The following is a 19,327-nucleotide window of genomic DNA, read 5'->3' as shown; positions in this document are numbered from 1 at the left end:
TGTGCGCATGTATGTATGTATGTATGTATGTATGTGTTTTTCTGTGTGTGTGTGTGTGTGTGTGCGTGTGTGTTAGGGACCCTCTGTCCCGGTACGATGATGTTCTGTTGGATGCCGTCTTGGTGCCTGCACTACGCTTTTGTGGAGAGGCGGCGGAGTGGACCGGCAATGCGTTCTCACACAAGGTAAACACACACACACACACACACACACACACACGCACGCACGCACGCACGCACGCACGCACGCACGCATGCACACACACACACACACACACACACACACACACGCACGCACGCACGCACGCACGCATGCACACACACACACACACACGCACACACACACACACACACACACACACACACACACACACACACACACACACATACACTACACAGCCTCAAACTATATACCATACACATAAACATAACATATATACAGTGAGGAGAATAAGTATTTGATCCCTTGCTGATTTTGTTGGTTTGCCCACTAATAAAGACATGATCAGTCTTAAATATTAATGATAATATGTATTCTAATATGGAGAGACAGAATATCAAAAAGAAAATCCAGTAATTAACTCTAAAGAATATATAATAATTGATTTATATTTAATTGAGGGAAATAAGTATTTGATCCCCTGCCAACCATTAAGAGTTCTGATCCCGCAGATCAAATGACACGTCCAATCAACTTGTTATCTGAATTGAACACACCTGCTAATAGTAACATGCACAAAAGACACATTGAATCTGCAGAATCAGTCCATAGAATCAGTCAATCGATCAAAGTAAACTCACCAACATGGGACAGACCAAAAAGCTGTCAAAGGATGTCAGGGACAAGATTTTAGAACTCAACAAGGCTGAAATGGGCTCCTGGATATTAAAGAGCAAACTGTTGGTGCATTTCTTCCCAATTTTAGGACATACAAGATGATCATCAATCATCAATCTTAGGCCTGTCTCTGGTTCCATACAAGATTTGACCTTGTGGGAATTTAATAACCAGAAAAAAGGAGATAAAGCACCTAAAAACTGCATGGGAGGAGCTAGAAAATGATCTCCAGGCAGCTGGGACCTCAATCAATAAGAAAACTATTGGAAACACTTGATACCACAGCGGATTAAAATCTTGCAGTGCATGTATGGTACCCCGGCTTCAGAAGGAACCTGTTCAGGCTCACCTGAGGTTTGCCAATGAACGTCAAACTGGATTAGGATATGATTGGGAGGTGCTGGAATCAGATGACACCAAAATCAAACTGTTTGGCATCAACACAACTCGATGTGTTTGGAGGAAGAGAAATGCTGCCTATGATCCCAAGAACAACACCTTCTCCAACATCATAAATGAAAGTGGTAACATTATGTTTTGAGGTTGTTTGTCTGGCCAAGACATAGGACAACTTCACATCGTCAAGAAATGGATGGAGGGAGACATGTAAACGTACAATGCTGCATGCCAACCTCTTTCCCACCACCACTAGACTGAAGGTGGGTCATGGATTGGCCTCCCAAAATGATAATAATCCATAATATACAACCCAAGCAACGAAGGAGTAGCTCAAGCAGAAGCACATTAAGGTCATGAAGTGGCCTAGACAGTTTCCAAACATTAACCCTATAATAATCCTGTGAAGGGAACAGAAGCTCCCATTTGGCAAGCTACAGTCATACAACTTAAGTGATTTAGAGATAATCTGCAAAGAAAAGTGGACAAAAGTCCTTTCTAATATATCCACAAACATTGTCATAAACTGAAAGAAACATCTAACCTCTGTATGAGAAAACAAGGGCTTTGCCACCAAGTATTTTGTCTTTTTTGACTAGAGGGGTCAAATACTTTTTTTCCTCAATGGAATACAAATAAATTAAAATATATTCTTCAAAGTTATTTTCTAGATTTTCTTTTTGATATTCTGTCTCTCTATATTACAATACATTTTATCATTAATGTTATAGAATGATCATGTCTTTACTAGTGGGCAAACCAACAAAATCAGCAAGGGGTCAAATACTTATTCTCCTCACTGTATACCGTCCACAAAAACGTACAGTAGGCTATATACGGGTTCTCTGTCTCACACACACATACACACACAAACCACTCCAGCTCTCGTGCACGTTTCACACCATCTCTCTTTGCTTCTTCATCTCTCTCTCTGTCTCTCTGTCTCTCTCTCTCTCTCTCTCTCTCTCTCTCTCTCCCCTTTCTCTCTCTCCCCCTTTCTCTCTCTCTCTCTCTCTCTCTCTCTCTCTCTCTCTCTCTCTCTCTCTCTCTCTCTCTCTCTCTCTCTCTCACACACACACACACACACACACACACATTTTATGTACTTTATTTGATTCCACATTACAAGTTAATATCGATAGGAACCAAATGTGATGAATAATCCAACAACTATTTGACCAATTAACATCTTGCTATGGGAGCATCATTAAGGGTACAGGAAACATCTTCTCTTCCAGATGAACATGCTCCCTATCACAGCTGATATTGAGCAGTATTTAGCTAGCTGTCTGGACCTTCTTTTACTTAGTCCACTGATGTTAAGTCCACTGACCACCAGCCTATGCACATGGCCTAGACTGCCAAATACAAGAACAATGAGTACACATTTATAGCCACAGCTTTCAATGGCAGATGTTAGAGGATGATGGGTAACACACCATCACAGAAATTACACACACACACTACACAGAGACATGCATGCAAACACTCACAGCGGTTCTTTGGAGAGCTGGCCGAGTGGACGGCCAACGCACTCTCCACACACACGCACACGCACACGCACACGCACACGCACACACACACACACACACACACACACACACACACACACACACACACACACACACACACACACACACACACACACACACACACACACACACACACACACACACACACACACAAACACACAGACGTGCATTTACACACTCACAGAATGCACAATGCACACACACAGTAGCGAAAGGGGGGAGTAGGCTAGTCATCCTGCCGGGATTCGAACCTGGTCATTCTGGGGTACCGAACAGGGGCTCTGACTGCCACACCAAAGAGCCAGACTCGTTGAGGAGGTAACAGTCAGGGCACAATATAATAATTTAATATAATAATAATTGTATTTGTATAGCACTGTATCATACAAGGCATGTAACTCAAAGTGCTTAACAAATGGGAAAAAACATCATTGTTAGAGATGGATTTAAAAGGAGAGGTATAGAGGAGAGGCAGAAATAGCAGGAAGGCAGATGAAGAAGAGATAGATAGAGATTGTAGAGTCATAAGGTCAACGTAGGTTAGGACCAGGATTCTTAGATACGTAAGGTCCACAGTGGCTGGGCAGGGGTGAGGAAAAACTCCCTTTCGCTTGAATCATAGTTTGTAGGGGGGGAAAAAGCTAAGTGAGGTCTGAGAAAAAAGGACCCTATAGTCAGGAAGAAACCAATCACAGCCGTAGTGATGGTCACTCCATGACAGTTTGTTATAAAGCATTTTGTAAGATGTAACATTTTGTGAGATGTATCTCATCTCGTCTCATGTCATAACAACTCTCTCTCTCGCTCTGAATGATTTGGAAACTTTTGAAGCAAGGTGGTGTTACAGAAATGCTTTGTGCTCTGTATTGAATGATGAACTGCACTTAAGCCATCTCCTGTCGATTTCATTTGTTGATTAATGGATGCATCGCTTGACCCTGGCTAGCCACCATGGAGTGATTGTATAACAACCTTATTGTAAATAAAGGAGATCTCAAAATCTCAAAATCTCTCTCTCTCTCTCTCTCTCTCTCTCTCTCTCTCTCTCTCTCTCTCTCTCTCTCTCTCTCTCCTCTCTCTCTCTCTCTCTCTCTCTCTGTCTCTCTCTCTCCCTCTCTCTTTGTCTCTGTGTCTTTCTCTGTCTCGGTCTCACAACAAACTCTCAACAAACATGCCCACACACACACACACACACACACATACATACACACACACACACACACACCTCTCTCTCTCTCTCCAAACGCACACCCCTTCCCTTGCCAGGACGAGGTGGGCATCAGTGCGTGTGTGACGTTCGAGGCCCTGAGCGGGGAGAGTGCCAACTCCCACATCGAGCTGGAGAACTACGGCAGCACAGCGCTCTACTACAGCTGGCAGAAGATCCCACACACGCCGCGCTTCCCCGAGGCCCGCGCAAACAACACACGCATGCAGAGCTTCTACTTTAACACCACCATGGGTAATACAGTATATATACTGCACACACACACACACACACACACACACACACACACACACACACACACACACACACACACACACACACACACACACACACACACACACACACACACACACCAGAAGATCACACACACACACACCGTGCTTCCCTGAGGCCTGCACAACCAACACACACGTGCAGAGCATTTACTTTAAATCACCATGGGTTGTAATACACACACACAGTACATAAGACATGCTCTCATCCTAATTGGTGTGTGTGAGTGTGCATGTGTATGTGTGTTTGTGTGTGTGTGTGTGTGTGTGTGTGTGCGTGTGCACGTGCGTGCGTGTGTGCATGCGTGCATGCATGCACATGTGTGTGTGCAGGCGTGATCCTGCCTGGAGAGAAGCAGCGCGTGGCGTTGACCTTCAAGGGGTCGCGAGTGGGCATCCTGAGCGAAGTGTGGCGGCTGCACACGCACCCCGTGCTGCTGGGGGGAGCGGCCCTCCAACTCACACTCAGAGGGGTCTCCATATACCAGGATACCACGGCCCCCCACAGAGAGGCACTGCAGGTCAGAGAGAGAGAGAGAGAGAGAGAGAGAGAGAGAGAGAGAGAGAGAGAGAGAGAGAGAGAGAGAGAGAATGATTTTGATTATATGGACAAAGAACATGCAGAATATTTATTGTGTGTTGCCAGAAAGAGAGGAAGGCTGATGTGTGTGCGTGCGTGCGTGCATCAGGGGCGTAGGCAAAAAATAATAAGACAGGTGGGCCCAGAAAAAATTGGATGGGCCCAACCCGAAAGCGTGCAGGTAGATATTATAATACCGCGCTCAAAAATTATACTTTGAAATTGAAATCATAGAAGTCACAGAAGATGAACCAGACTTTTGACAAAATGATTAATTTTTGCTCAGTGCTATGCCATTAATTACAGTTCAATGAGACAACAGTTGACTGTCAAGTGTGAATGGGGCGGGCCTGGATGTGAAGTGGGCGGACCCAGGCCCACCCATGGCTACGCCTATGCATGCTTTCGTGTGTGTGTGTGAGTGAGAGAGAGAGAGTATATGTGTGTGTTTGTTGATTCGTGTGTGTGTGTGTGTGTGCGTGTGTGTGTGCGTGCGCGTGTGCGTGTGTGTTGATCAGATGGAGATCCAGCACAGGGAGGCGTTGTCCGTGTGTGTGTCCGTGGTGAATGATCTGCTGCGGGGCATCCGAAGCCCGGAGAGACCCAGCTCACCAGCACACATATACACCACGGAGGAGGAACACTTTACTAGCATGAACCCACAGGTAAAACACACACGCACGCACGCGCGCGCGCGCACGCACGCACGCACGCACACACACACACACACACACACACACACACACACACACACACTTTGGGTAAAATCTCATTCTAATGTAATCAAACAACATCATTTGGGCTGGACAAAAGAGACATGCAAAGAAAACCTGTTAGCAAACACACAAGCAGAGACACAGTGGACAAGAGAGTTGCTATTCCTGTCAACAAATACAATCCAAAAGACTTGGAATTACATATAATGTGCAACCTAATAGCATGTGATAACACACACACGCATGCACGCGCACACACTAATAAATATCAATAACTACCCTACTAACATTTTTTTGGTTCTAAGCAGGTTCCTGGAACACAAGCCCTTGGTTCCAGTTTAGTTCTGGGTACGTCCCCAGAGAGTCATGTTTGGTTATTTTTCCGTTCTCACTTGGTTGGCAGGAAAGTTTAATTTTCGTTCCTAGAATGTTATATGTGTAGTTCCCATTCCGTTCCCTTATTGTTCTCTCACCGTCACTTTATTCCTGTTCATGTCATGGTTGTTCCCTTGCCATTCCCATATGGTTCCCTTAACCTTGTTGGTTGCATATTTGGTTCCTTAGACATGCTCCTGATGTTCCCCCAACCTTGTTTATTATTGTGAATGTGTTTTGGTCCTGCCCCACTATCTCTCACCATAGTTGAGGTACCCTGATCATGGTAATTAAGCACCTCCCATCCTCCACCATGACTGAAACACCCTGCGCCTGGCATCAGTTTGCCACACTGCTTTCTTAAGATAATGTTTAAAGTTGCTGAAAACATGTGAAATGTCTATATTTTATATATCAGTCTATGCTGTACTGCACCACAATGTGAGAGAAATTTCAGCTGAGCATGTATGAACACAATCTAGTGGGGATTAATACCAAATGTTTTCCTTAATGAAGTTTAAAATATAACCATACCATCTACTTCAAGTGCACAATGGAGCAAGCAATGTAACATGTGCTGTTACTGACTAGCTCACAAAGCAAGGCACAAGATGTAGCTAACAAATGCCATAAGCCAAAAGCGCCTTTAGTTTGCTTGCAAAGCAGGTAAACAAGCGCTATGCTGTGCCATGCTGACCAGCCAGCAGGCAGGCAGGCAGGCAAATATTTAAAGCACTGTGACAGTCCAGGTTTATATACAGGCTCAAGAGTACCATGTGACCAGATTGATTAGGAGTTTTTCAGGTGCAAGCAATTGAGTCATGATATACCAGCCCTAAGTAATTAGGTTTGGCCAGGTGCTGATGGACAGATTGGTTGTGAGGGGCCTGCTTGTTACCGGCAAAGGTGTAACAAGTTCTCAAGTTATTTCTTTCACTCAACACATCTTTTGTGTGATGTTGTGTGCACAGCCAAACCTTAGATCAACCCAACCAAGTTGAGTTAAATGAATGAAATGGAATAATAAAAAAAAGATTGTGTACATGATTAAATCTGGAAGAAATACTGTTACTAATATGTAGACGTATATGATTTAATCGGGTGGACAGTCATCATTGCTTATGCTCTGAACAACACAGTATAAACAAAGTTGGGGGAACATCAGGAGCACGTCTAGGGAAACAGACGTGACCAGACCTATAATGTAACCATCAAGGTTATGGGAACCATATGAGAACGATGAGGGAACAAACATGAAAAGCAATAAAGGTACGGTGAGAGAACGGCGAGGGAATGGAATGGGAACCACACATATATCGTTCTGGGAAGTTAAATTAAACTTTCCTGGCAACCCTGTGAGAACCGAAACAGAACCAAAAATGACGTATCCGAAACGTATCCAGAACCGAACCGGAACCAATGGCTGCTTGCCCTACTAACAATTTTTAGTTCTAAGAAGGTTCCTGGAACACAAACCCTTGGTTCCAGTTTAGTTCTGGGTACGTCCCCAGAGAGTCATGTTTGGTTATTTTTCCGTTCTCACTTGGTTGGCAGGAAAGTTTAATTTTCGTTCCTAGAATGTTATATGTGTAGTTACCATTACGTTCCCTTATTGTTCTCTCACCGTCACTTTATTCCTGTTCATGTCATGTTTGTTCCCTTGCCATTCCAATATGGTTCCCTTAACCTTGTTGGTTGCATATTTGGTTCCTTAGCTCCTGATGTTCCCCCAACCTTGTTTATTATTGTGAATGTGTTTTGGTCCTGCCCCACTATCTCTCACCATAGTTGAGGTACCCTGATCATGGTAATTAAGCACCTCCCATCCTCCACCATGACTGAAACACCCTGCGCCTGGCATCAGTTTGCCACACTGCTCTCTTAAGATAATGTTCAAAATTGCTGAAAACATCTCTATATTTTATATATCAGTCTCTGTTGTTCTGCACCACAATGTGAGAGGATTATCAGCTGAGCATGTATGAACACAATCTAGTGGGGATCAATACCAAATGTTTTCCTTAATGAAGTTTAAAATATAACCATACCATTTATTTAAGTGCACAATGGAGCAAGCAATGTAACATGTGCTGTTACTGACTAGCTCACAAAGCAAGGCACAAGATGTAGCTAACAAATGCCATAAGCCAAAGGCGCCTTTAGCTTGCTTGCAAACATCAAGTGCACAATGGAGCAAACAATGTAACATGTGCTGTTACTGACTAGCTCACAAAGCAAGGCACAAGATGTAGCTAACAAATGCCATAAGCCAAAAGTGCCTTTAGCTTGCTTGCAAAGCAGGTAAACAAGCGCTATGCTGTGCCATGCTGACCAGCCAGCAGGCAGGCAGGCAGGCAAATATTTAAAGCACTGTGACAGTCCAGGTTTATATACAGGCTCAAGAGTACCATGTGACCAGATTGATTAGGAGTTTTTCAGGTGCAAGCAATTGAGTCATGATATACCAGCCCTAAGTAATTAGGTTTGGCCAGGCGCTGATGGACAGATTGGTTGTGAGGGGCCTGCTTGTTACCGGCAAAGGTGTAACAAGTTCTCAAGTTATTTCTTTCACTCAACACATCTTTTGTGTGATGTTGTGTGCACAGCCAAACCTTAGATCAACCCAACCAAGTTGAGTTAAATGAATGAAATGGAATAATAAAAAAAAAGATTGTGTACATGATTAAATCTGGAGGAAATACTGTTACTAATATGTAGACGTATATCGTCGGCTTGCTACCAAAACCGCCTAAGTCCGATTTTGGGGTTTTCGGAAAACAGGGAAAAACTAGGCGCCAAAGGGGGCGCCAAACATCAGTGGCGGTTCTAGGAAATCTGAGACCCTGGGCAAAGAGCAATTGTGAGTCCCCCCTAATAATTTTGGTCAAAAGGAGATTTTTGCAGAACTTTACTCCCCTACCACATCTGCATCCTGTCATCCTGTCTGAGTCATTGGTCCACTACAAACAGTACCTGTCTAAGATGTTAATTTATTTTCTTTATTTATTTTGAGTGAAGCTGCAAGTCAAACATGAAATGGCTCCTAAGGCAAACAAAACACTTTAAAAAAAATTATTTGATGCAGCACAACAAGAACAATGCACTGCACATTATTTTGATAGTTATACTATTCTTTTTTATTTTTATTCCAAACTTTAATCGTGAATGACAAAAGACCAACAAAGGTTGGCGTCTGTGCCTGCACTTTAAACCCGTGTATTGCTTGGTGCGTGCACAAAAATAGTAATCACTCAAAATAATGGAAAAAAACTTTAATCCTGGAAATAGTGAATAATTGAAATATTTTTGTAGATCTTGTAACAATCTAGCATGCTGGTAAATGTCATGTCTACCAACAGATTTTCACAGATTTCTTTTACTTTCTAGCACTTTCAGTCATATTAGCTTTCAATGAAATCATTATTTACATTCTCATTCAAAGTTATACCCTTTTTGACATTGTGGCAGAGCAATTGCCACATTGGTTATACGCTCATTTCTCATAGCAGGACAGATCCAGATTTTATTCCATGTTGAGGTCCCATCAGTCATGGAGGAGGATGAAGGGGTGGGGCACTTCTTTTGGTCCTTGTACCTCCTCACGAACTGTCTCCTCCTTGTTTATCATCTTTGATTAACTTCTGCTATTTTCCATGCTCATAGAACTGCCCCACCCTCCCAACCTTGCCCATGACCGAGGTAACCTGGTCATAGAACTGTGCCCCGCCCACTTCAACACCATGACCGTGGCATTCAGAATATGGTATAGAACCACTACTGGATCCTTTACTCATTGGAGTTGGTCATTCTACTGTGTATGCAATAATGTACACCAGTAGTGTCATCAACCCAATGCTGTTCAAAATCTACATTATAAAACATTAGATGAATGTATAAAATAACACATTGTCATAAGAGGATGTAATCTATGGCAGTCTTCTATAAACCTGTGATAACATCAAATAAAGCACATGATCAATAATTGCTCAATTTGTCTTAAGGCTACAATCATAAATTAATGTAAGGCTACAACCATTGTGTGGTAACAAGATTATCTCAGACAGATGTCTAAGGATGAAGTTTTGAAACATGGCCATTGTCTTTGAAGAGAGAGAGAGAGAGAGAGAGAGAGAGAGAGAGAGAGAGAGAGAGAGACAGAGAGAGACAGAGAGAGAGAGAGAGAGAGAGAGAGAGAGAGAGAGAGAGAGAGAGAGAGAGAGAGAGAAATACTCATAAACTGCTTCTTGCATCAAAAATGGCTAAGTCAAGTTACCCAAGTCATGCACATTGGCAGAACAATTGTGCACAGGGCCCCAGGATGAATAGATAGGGCCCCCATACCACCTGCCAAGATCATAATAGGGCCCCTACCCCTGCCACCTGCAGGAGGGCCCTAGGCCTACAGGCAAATGCCCTCCTTGTCCTCCCTATAGCTACGTCCCTGGTCATTCATTTTCTCATAGGCAGTGTGTGACTTTATACATACAGATTTTTGACTCTGGTGACTGTTGTGATTGATCAATGACCCTGGCAGAAAGGCAGGGTGATGCAGCTGTTGTAGGGGAGTAAGTTTATGCAAAAATCTCATTTCGACCAAATTCGGACTTAGGCGGTTTTGGTAGCAAGCCGACGATATGATTTAATCGGGTGGACAGTCATCATTGCTTATGCTCTGAACAACACAGTATAAACAAAGTTGGGGGAACATCAGGAGCACGTCTAGGGAACCAGACGTGACCAGACCTATAATGTAACCATCAAGGTTATGGGAACCATATGAGAACGATGAGGGAACAAACATGAAAAGCAATAAAGGTACGGTGAGAGAACGGCGAGGGAATGGAATGGGAACCACACATATATCGTTCTGGGAAGTTAAATTAAACTTTCCTGGCAACCCTGTGAGAACCGAAACAGAACCAAAAATGACGTATCCGAAACGTATCCAGAACCGAACCGGAACCAATGGCTGCTTGGTTTTTACTGTAACCAAAGGGAACGTTTCTAGGTGGTAGATTTTGGTTTGGTAATAACCCCAACCTTTAGAGAACCAAAAGTCAAACGTTCTCTTTACATTCTCTGTTACTAGGGTGGTTTTTACTGTAACCAAAGGGAACGTTTCTAGGTGGTAGATTTTGGTTTGGTAATAACCCCAACCTTTAGAGAACCAAAAGTCAAACGTTCTCTTTACGTTCTCTGTTACTAGGGTACCAGATTTTAGTTTCAATTATTGTTGTTTATATATGGACATAGTTCTGGAGGAAGTCCGAGTGTGATCAACAGCTGTCATTACTAGCTCCTGCCTTCGCACACATTTAAATCCCTCCTTCCCTCTGTCATCTGTCATGCACGAGGGCTGTCCGAATTGTCTCACCACCTACCCCTACTCCTCTATTTCACTAAATCAACCAGCTACAATTCCCCTATAGGGGGTGGAAGCGGATCTCATCCCGCATGTTTTCCGCTTGAAGCATCCCAGGATCGAGGCTATAGCTAACATGCCACATATGCCTATATTGCCTTTGCCTACTGTACACCAAGCACTCGAGGGCAAAGTCATGAAGTGATTTTCTGAATTTAAACATGAGATTATTTCTTTGTAGCCAATGAAGAATATTTCTTTATAAACGATCAGGGCTTTATCATTCAATTATAGTGTGATTGGAGAATGTGTGACGGGGCAAGCCTGCCCGTCACTGCAGCAAGGTGCTGCATACCAATACAAGTTGCCTTCACGAACATTTTGTATTCACTTCGGACATTTGTTTGGCTTCTGCCACATTGTTTTCTAAATATGTTTTTGTTTCCCATTGAGCATTGTTTCATCATTCCAGTCACCATTTCATGTTTACAGTTAGACTCCCGTAATGTTGCTAATAGCGCGCTGAAACATCAAAACACTACGGTGAGGTTTACAAACGCTAGCGTCATCTGCCATTACAACCCCTTACAGTTAAAAACCATTTCATCATTGCATCCCGTTCTTCTTAAGTTAAAATAACCACACAACTCATTTCTTTGGTTCTGTTTATTTAGCTTTAAGTTTAAAATGCTCATGAGTAAAATGTTTTCCAGCTTACCAGCTCAGCAGCATCACCTCCAGCAACTAAAAGAGTCTGAACCGCTTAGCGGTCAGAATAAAAGTCTTTGGTCTTCAAACCGGTTCATTATTTTAAAATGCTTATTTAGGTTGCAATGTTCATGTTTGCTTTGCCAAACTTTAGCGACTGGGTTTTAAAGTGTTTACATTTTGATGTCATGTTTAGATGATGTATTTAAAAGCTGTTTAAAGCCTATTTCTAGTGTCACCGTTTGGCACCCCTGTATTCATAGCGCAGTTGGTACAGTCCATTTTCGGTCACGAGACCAGTGCGTAGAAATGGTGCTTGATCTCATTCTAACGGGGGAGCTGCTGGTGAAGAGACGTGCGTCTCTGAGCTCTGAGGTATTCCTTATTATTTTGCTAGCATAATTATTTTTGACATTTTGACTGCATTTAGTCATATGTATTTTTGTTTGGTTCTCATGCCATTTTTATTTTGAACATATTTTTTTCAGTCTTTTCTTTTCTAGTTAATTATTATTTACCTTTTGTTTGATTTATGCCTCATGGCCTTAATTTGGGTTAAAGAAAATAAAAAACCCATCTCCTGAAACTCTTGTTCGTGTCTTCCTGAGTGCTAAACACCTGCTCAATGACTGCTGGGCTACGGTACCTTCAACATTTGGTGGCAGCGGAAAAAGGTAACCAGTGTCAAGCGAGCAAGCACTCAGAGAAGCATGGACCCTCAAGGTGGTGTGGCGCCATCTACTGCCGGTGCGACGAGAGACCCGGGAACCAAGCCAAAGCAGCCACCGACGATGAGGCCATCTTCGACAGGGCCCATGGACCGGATGGACCGGACGGATCGGCTTGAGCTGCTCATGGAGGCTGTCCTGGAGACGCAGCGGAAACAGCAGGAGCGGTTGAACGTGGACACACAAAGACAAGACCAGAGATGGAAGGCTATGGAGCATCAGTTCCTTCAACTACAGCGGTTAGTGAGGGGGGAAGAAGCAAGAGCACCGCCGGTGAACCAGCCGGGCGAAGAGTTGCAGACCCTGCTGAATCCCTCTACCTTGCGCCCCTCATCAGTTGAAGACCTGTTCCTACACATGCCTCCACTGGACATCCCCACTCCTCAACCACCCGCAGAGCGAGACCAGCAAGCCAACGTGCAAGGTTCCCTGAACTCTACAGGCCTTGGAACAGCCATGACCCCTCGCCTTCCGCAGGGGTGGAAAGCGCCACGGATGTCTTCTTTCGAGGAAGACGAAGACATTGAACATTATCTCACCACCTTTGAGAGACTCGCAGCAGCTAGTCAGTGGCCTGCTGAGACATGGGTGTTACACCTTGTGCCCTTGTTGAAAGGCAGAGCCAGAGCTGCTTATGTAGCCATGAGCGTTGAAGACAGCAGCGACTACACCAAGGTGAAGAAGGCAATCTTGGACAAGTTCGAGATTAACGCCGAAACTTACCGCCAGCGTTTCCGTGCCAAGACGATCCTGGAAGGTGAAACGGCGAAAGAACTTCAAGCCCGATTGAAAGATCTCTTCGAGAAGTGGCTGAGCCCGGTGGCGAAGACGAAGGAGGAAGTCTGTGAACAGATCATTCTGGAGCAGTACCTGGACATGCTGAACCCTGAGCTCCAAGTGTGGGTGAGGGAACGTGCCCCAAAGACTTCGGCGGAGGCAGCATCCCTGGTGGAGACGTTCGTGGCTGCCAGGCAATCCAGGAGAGGCTACCAGCTGGGTCCGCAGGACGCCTGGAAGAAGACCCACCATTCATCCCAGCACCATGGTAAGTCTGTGGGTGGTAGTGGTAGTGGTCGAATGTTTAAGCCCTCCCATAGCTCCAACACCTCCAATAGTTCTTACAGCCCCAATAGTTCCCACTCGCACAGCCCTACTGTTAGGCACACTTCACCTGCGCCGCCAAAAGTTCTCATCTGCCACGGTTGCGGCCAACGTGACCACATTAGGCCAAATTGTCCCTTTAGGAAAACCGCAAATGCTAGTTTGTGTTATTTCCCTGGCCCTAGCAACTGTTCTACCGCCCTTACCTCCGATGTCACTGTCCCAGTTAAAGTTAAAGGCAAGACTCTACAAGCTTTGGTTGATACCGGTAGTAGTCAGTCCTTTGTACATAGGTCATGCTTGAAGCAAGAGGAGTATGAACCGTTGGGGAAAGTTATCGTTCGCTGTATCCATGGGGATGAGACTGAACATGATACTGTTGAGGTGACTGTTGAGATTAATGGCCAAAAATATCTGTTGACTGTTGGCGTTCTGGACAAATCTCCATATCCTGTGATTTTAGGCCAGGATATCCCAATTCTGACAGAGTTGCTACAGGATAATGTTAGCACCGCTAATGCTTATGTGGTGACACGGGCACAGGCCAAAACTGTGACAGACCAGGAATTGTGGTTTGAACTACCGTATGGTGATACTAAAAAGAAGAGCAGGTCAGATAAACGCAGAGCTAAAGTTGCTGGCACTGTTTTGCAAGAAAGTTTGTCCACCCCACCTCTAGAGGGCGATACTGTCCTTGTGGCTGACTTTCAGCAGTTGCAGCAGAATGATGATACACTTAGCTCTTGCTTTTCTGCTGTGAAGACTAATGATGAAGCTATGGAAATCATGCAAGAAGAAGCGTGCTTTGTTATGCGTGATGGGAAGCTTTACAGATTGAGCCATGACAAAGAGCAGTTAGTGGTGCCAGCTTCCCTTAGAGATAAGGTGTTAGAACTGGCTCATACTGTTCCGTGGTCCGGTCATTTGGGACAAGAAAAGACAGAGCAGAGAGTCCAGAGCCGATTTTACTGGCCAGGTTATCACAAAGCCATTGTGGAGTATTGTAAATCATGTCCAGAATGCCAACTGTCTGCACGTTCCAAAAGAGGTTTGAAAGCTCCCTTGATCAGTCTCCCCATCATCGACATACCGTTCAGTCGCATTGCCATAGATATTGTTGGTCCCCTAGAAAGGAGCAGGGCAGGCCATCGTTACATTCTGGTTGTTTGCGACTACGCAACACGTTACCCTGAAGCGTTTCCACTGAAGCACATCAAAGCTAGGAACATTGCTAATTGTTTGCTACAACTTTTCTCACGGGTAGGGATCCCCAAAGAAATTTTGACCGACCAAGGTACCAATTTCACCAGTAGGTCACTTAAACAGGTATACTCACTGTTAGGGATCCAGGGCATTAAGACCACACCCTACCACCCACAGACCGACGGTCTGGTAGAAAGGTTCAATCAAACCTTGAAAGCCATGCTGAGAAAATTCGTCTCTGAGACCGGAGCCGACTGGGACCAATGGATACCTTACCTGCTGTTCGCCTATCGAGAGGTGCCGCAGGCATCCACCGGGTTCTCGCCATTTGAGCTCCTCTTCGGACGTCAAGTGAGAGGCCCACTGGACATCCTTCGCGAGAGCTGGGAGGGGGACGCTCCTCAACAGCCTACCAACATCGCCGACTACGTCGTGAGGATGAGGGAAAAGTTGGACCAGCTGAGTTCCATGGCCCACGACAATCTCGCCGAAGCTCAGCAGAAACAGAAGACGTGGTATGACAGGACAGCACGCAGCCGCTCGTTCTCGTCCGGACAGAAGGTGTTGCTGTTGTTGCCGTCATCAGAGAGCAGTCTGCTGGCGAAGTGGCAAGGTCCGTTCCAGGTTCTGCGCAAAGTCAGCGAAGTGAACTACGAGATCGCCACGCCGGGCAGACGCCGCCCAAAACAAATCTACCACGTCAACCTACTCAAAGCATGGACTGAAAGATCTCCTGTGAAAAACCAGCTGTGGGCAAGGACCATAGAGGAGGAAGAAGAGCCAGCTGAACAGTACTTCCCAACGGCAGCTGGTGAGAATACTTACCCCTCAGTCTCCCACCTGACAGCCGCACAGCAGCAAGACCTACGGCGCATCACACCCAAGGGCCTCTTTCAAGATCGACCCGGGAGGACAGACCTAATCACCCACGACATCCGGCTGACCTCTCCAGGCCCCGTCCGGCAGACTGCGACCAGAGTTCCAGCACGACTGATCCCCGCGCTGAAGCAAGAGGTCCAGGACATGCTGGAAATGGGGGTGATCGAGCCATCCCGCAGTGAATGGTGTAGTCCCGTCGTCCTCGTTCCAAAAAAGGACGGTGGGCTACGCTTCTGCGTGGACTTTTCTACACTGAACGGCATATCAGCATTCGACCCTTACCCCATGCCTCGTGTCGACGACGTGGTCGAGCGCCTGGGTAAGGCAAAGTACCTCACAACTCTTGACCTGTGTAAGGGGTATTGGCAGGTGCCACTAACTCCCCAAGCACAGGAGTTGACCGCATTCAAGGCTCCAACAGGACTGTTCCAGTTCCGGACAATGCCCTTCGGTCTTCACGGTGCAGCGGCAACCTTCCAGCGCCTTATGGACGAGGTGCTGAGGGGAGCCGAAGAATACGCCGCCGCCTACATCGATGATGTCGTGATTCATAGCGCCTCCTGGGAGGAGCATCTTCGACACCTCAGCGACATCGTCCAGAGAATTCGTCAGGCGGGCCTGGTGGTGAACGCCGCCAAATGCCAGCTCGCAAGACCCGAGGTCTGCTACCTCGGACACATCCTGGGGGGTGGCATGATCCGTCCCCAAATCAGCAAGGTTGACGCCATCCGCGACTGCCAGCTGCCGACCACCAAGAAAGGGGTGAGGTCCTTTCTCGGGTTGGTGGGCTGGTATCGTCGCTTCATACCTGAATTCTCCAGCCGGGCAGCTCCGTTGACAGAGCTCACTCGTAAGGCCAGCCCCAACAAGGTGGTCTGGGCCCCTGAGAGTGAGAGAGCTTTCCAAGACCTGAAAGAGTGCATGTGCAGCGAGCCGGTGCTGCAGAGCCCCGACTTCTCTCTGCCCTTCACTGTGCAGACCGACGCTTCTGGCGTTGGCGTGGGCGCAGTGCTGCTGCAGGGTGAAGAGGGTGACAGGAGGCCGGTGCAGTACGTGAGTCGGAAGTTATTTCCTAGAGAGACTCGCTACTCTACGGTCGAGAAGGAGTGTCTCGCAATTAAATGGGCTCTTGACACTCTAAAGTATTACCTCATAGGAAAAGAGTTCCTGCTTGAGACCGATCACAGGGCCTTGCAATGGCTCCATCGAATGAGAGACTTTAATTCAAGGATTACACGTTGGCACTTGTCCTTGCAGCCGTATAGGTTTTCTATACGGTACCGACCGGGTGCAGAAAACGTGGTATCGGACTTCCTCTCGCGCCCTGATGTGGACGCTCCGGCTTAAGGGGGGGGGTGTGTGACGGGGCAAGCCTGCCCGTCACTGCAGCCAGGGGCTGCTTACCAATACAAGTTGCCTTCATGAACATTTTGTATTCACTACGGACATTTGTTTGGCTTTCTGCCACATTGTTTTCTAAATATGTTTTTGTTTCCCGTTGAGCATTGTTTAATCATTCCAGTCACCATTTCATGTTTACAGTTAGACTCCCGTAATGTTTCTAATAGCGCGCTGAAACATCAAAACACTACGGTGAGGTTTACAAACGCTAGCGTCATCTGCCATTACAACCCCTTACAGTTAAAAACCATTTCATCATTGCATCCCGTTCTTCTTAAGTTAAAATAACCACACAACTCATTTCTTTGGTTCTGTTTATTTAGCTTTAAGTTTAAAATGCTCATGAGTAAAATGTTTTCCAGCTTACCAGCTCAGCAGCATCACCTCCAGCAACTAAAAGAGTCTGAACCGCTTAGCGGTCAGAATAAAAGTCTTTGGTCTTCCGGTTTCCCGGAAGGAAACCGGTCATTATTTTAAAATGCTTATTTAGGCTGCAATGTTCATGTTTGCTTTGCCAAACTTTAGCGACTGTGTTGTAAAGTGTTTACATTGTCATGTCATGTTCAGATGAGTTCTTTAACTCATTGGCTGCCAGCCATTTTCATAAAAGGGTAACCCAGAGTGCCAGAGATTTTTCAGCATTTTGGGTGTTTTTTGGAGGCTCACAGAAAATTGAGTTCTGTGTCTATGTCAACACCATACCTATCAAAACACAGATTAGACGCTCATCTGTCATCAGAAAAAAACGGTGTCTCTCTACCCCTTTCCGTTCTTTCATAATCATCTGTTGAAAATAAGTGGAATTCGCCAAAATGCTGCTTTCTAGCCAAAAAGCTGAGAAAACGCCATTTGAAGTTGACCTATAATTGCAAGTGTTTTTGCTCATAATGACACCGTCCTAACAACTCCAAACCTATCAGATGCTATTACAGAGTCTCCTGTCTTCTGTAGCCAGAACAAAAGATCGTTTGTATGGTCTTTTCAACCTAATACTGTACTGAAATATAACGGGATGGGCTTGAAAACAATAGTGTTTTGGTTTGTTGCTGGCGCGCACAATGGATCATGACAGCAGGTGCATGTAACTCATGTGAAATACTAAACTCAGAAATACTGTCTCATAGTCCCTCTGTTTAGCATGTAGTCCTCTCGTTGGGGATCAAATCACAGCTGATTTGTTTCCTCCTGTACCGTGTGAACTGGGAGACAGGCAGGCAGGCAGCACAACTTAGCTTACTGCTGCTTCTTTGGCAGAGCGGACAATTTGCAGATTGATGATTACTGTCATCATGTTTCTGCTATCTTGTCATATATTGTTCAATGAATTTTCTTTTGATAAAGTACTGATCACATATCCAACATTTCACAAGCCGATTGGAGTGGGGAAGGCTAGCTGGTCTGAGGCTAAGTGCAATGCTTTCTCATGTGAGCTGAATGTGTCTGACCAGACACAAAGGCTAGCCTACTCTGTTCCAAGAATCTGCAACCCCCCTGTCTTTTTGATGATACAGTAAGCTGATCATACTATACAGATCCATAACTGCAACTGTAGAATGAGTAAAAATAGTTGACTTACCAAGGCTCCTTTATTTAGGCTTAGTTGTAAATTGTTAGCGATTTCGTGCTAGCTAGCTAGCGTAGCAAACAATAGCCAAACATTCCCAACTGAGGTGACCACTAGTCCCGTGCATTTTCCTGTTAGATGATCTTTTGTACGCATCATCCTGATGTTGTGTAGGCTGATCACATTATCCAAAATGAAACGGTTGCCACACAGATCATCTCTGGTTGAACATGGTGTATTTTGGGCAAGCTAGTTACAATGCCTACTAGCTAGATGGCAACAGGGGGGTGTATTTTGGTCATGAGAGGAAGTTTTTTTTTGTCAGGCTCTACTAAAATCAGTAGAATACCTGTGTTAATATCAGAGGGCAAGAAAGTAGACTACTGTCACAGGTGCATACTTTCAAAAATGATTTTGCTACTTTTGCAACTTTTGAGATTATAAT

General features: G+C 45.2%; 1 protein-coding gene across 1 annotated transcript in view; it reads left to right on the top strand.

Moving 5' to 3' along the window:
- The window catches only part of mycbpap (mycbp associated protein), a 76,279-nt gene that overhangs the window by 38,433 nt on the left and 18,519 nt on the right, over positions 1-19,327 (top strand). The window contains exons 10-13 of the mRNA XM_063210106.1: positions 77-185; positions 4,032-4,227; positions 4,599-4,786; positions 5,364-5,510. Of these exons, the coding sequence (XP_063066176.1) occupies positions 77-185; positions 4,032-4,227; positions 4,599-4,786; positions 5,364-5,510 (640 nt within the window). The remainder of the gene's footprint in view (positions 1-76; positions 186-4,031; positions 4,228-4,598; positions 4,787-5,363; positions 5,511-19,327) is intronic.

This window comes from Engraulis encrasicolus, chromosome 1, assembly GCF_034702125.1.
Source record: "Engraulis encrasicolus isolate BLACKSEA-1 chromosome 1, IST_EnEncr_1.0, whole genome shotgun sequence".
Classification (NCBI taxonomy): domain Eukaryota; kingdom Metazoa; phylum Chordata; class Actinopteri; order Clupeiformes; family Engraulidae; genus Engraulis; species Engraulis encrasicolus.
The sequence above is the reverse complement of the archived record's forward strand: the minus strand, read 5'-3'. Positions and strand labels throughout refer to the sequence as shown.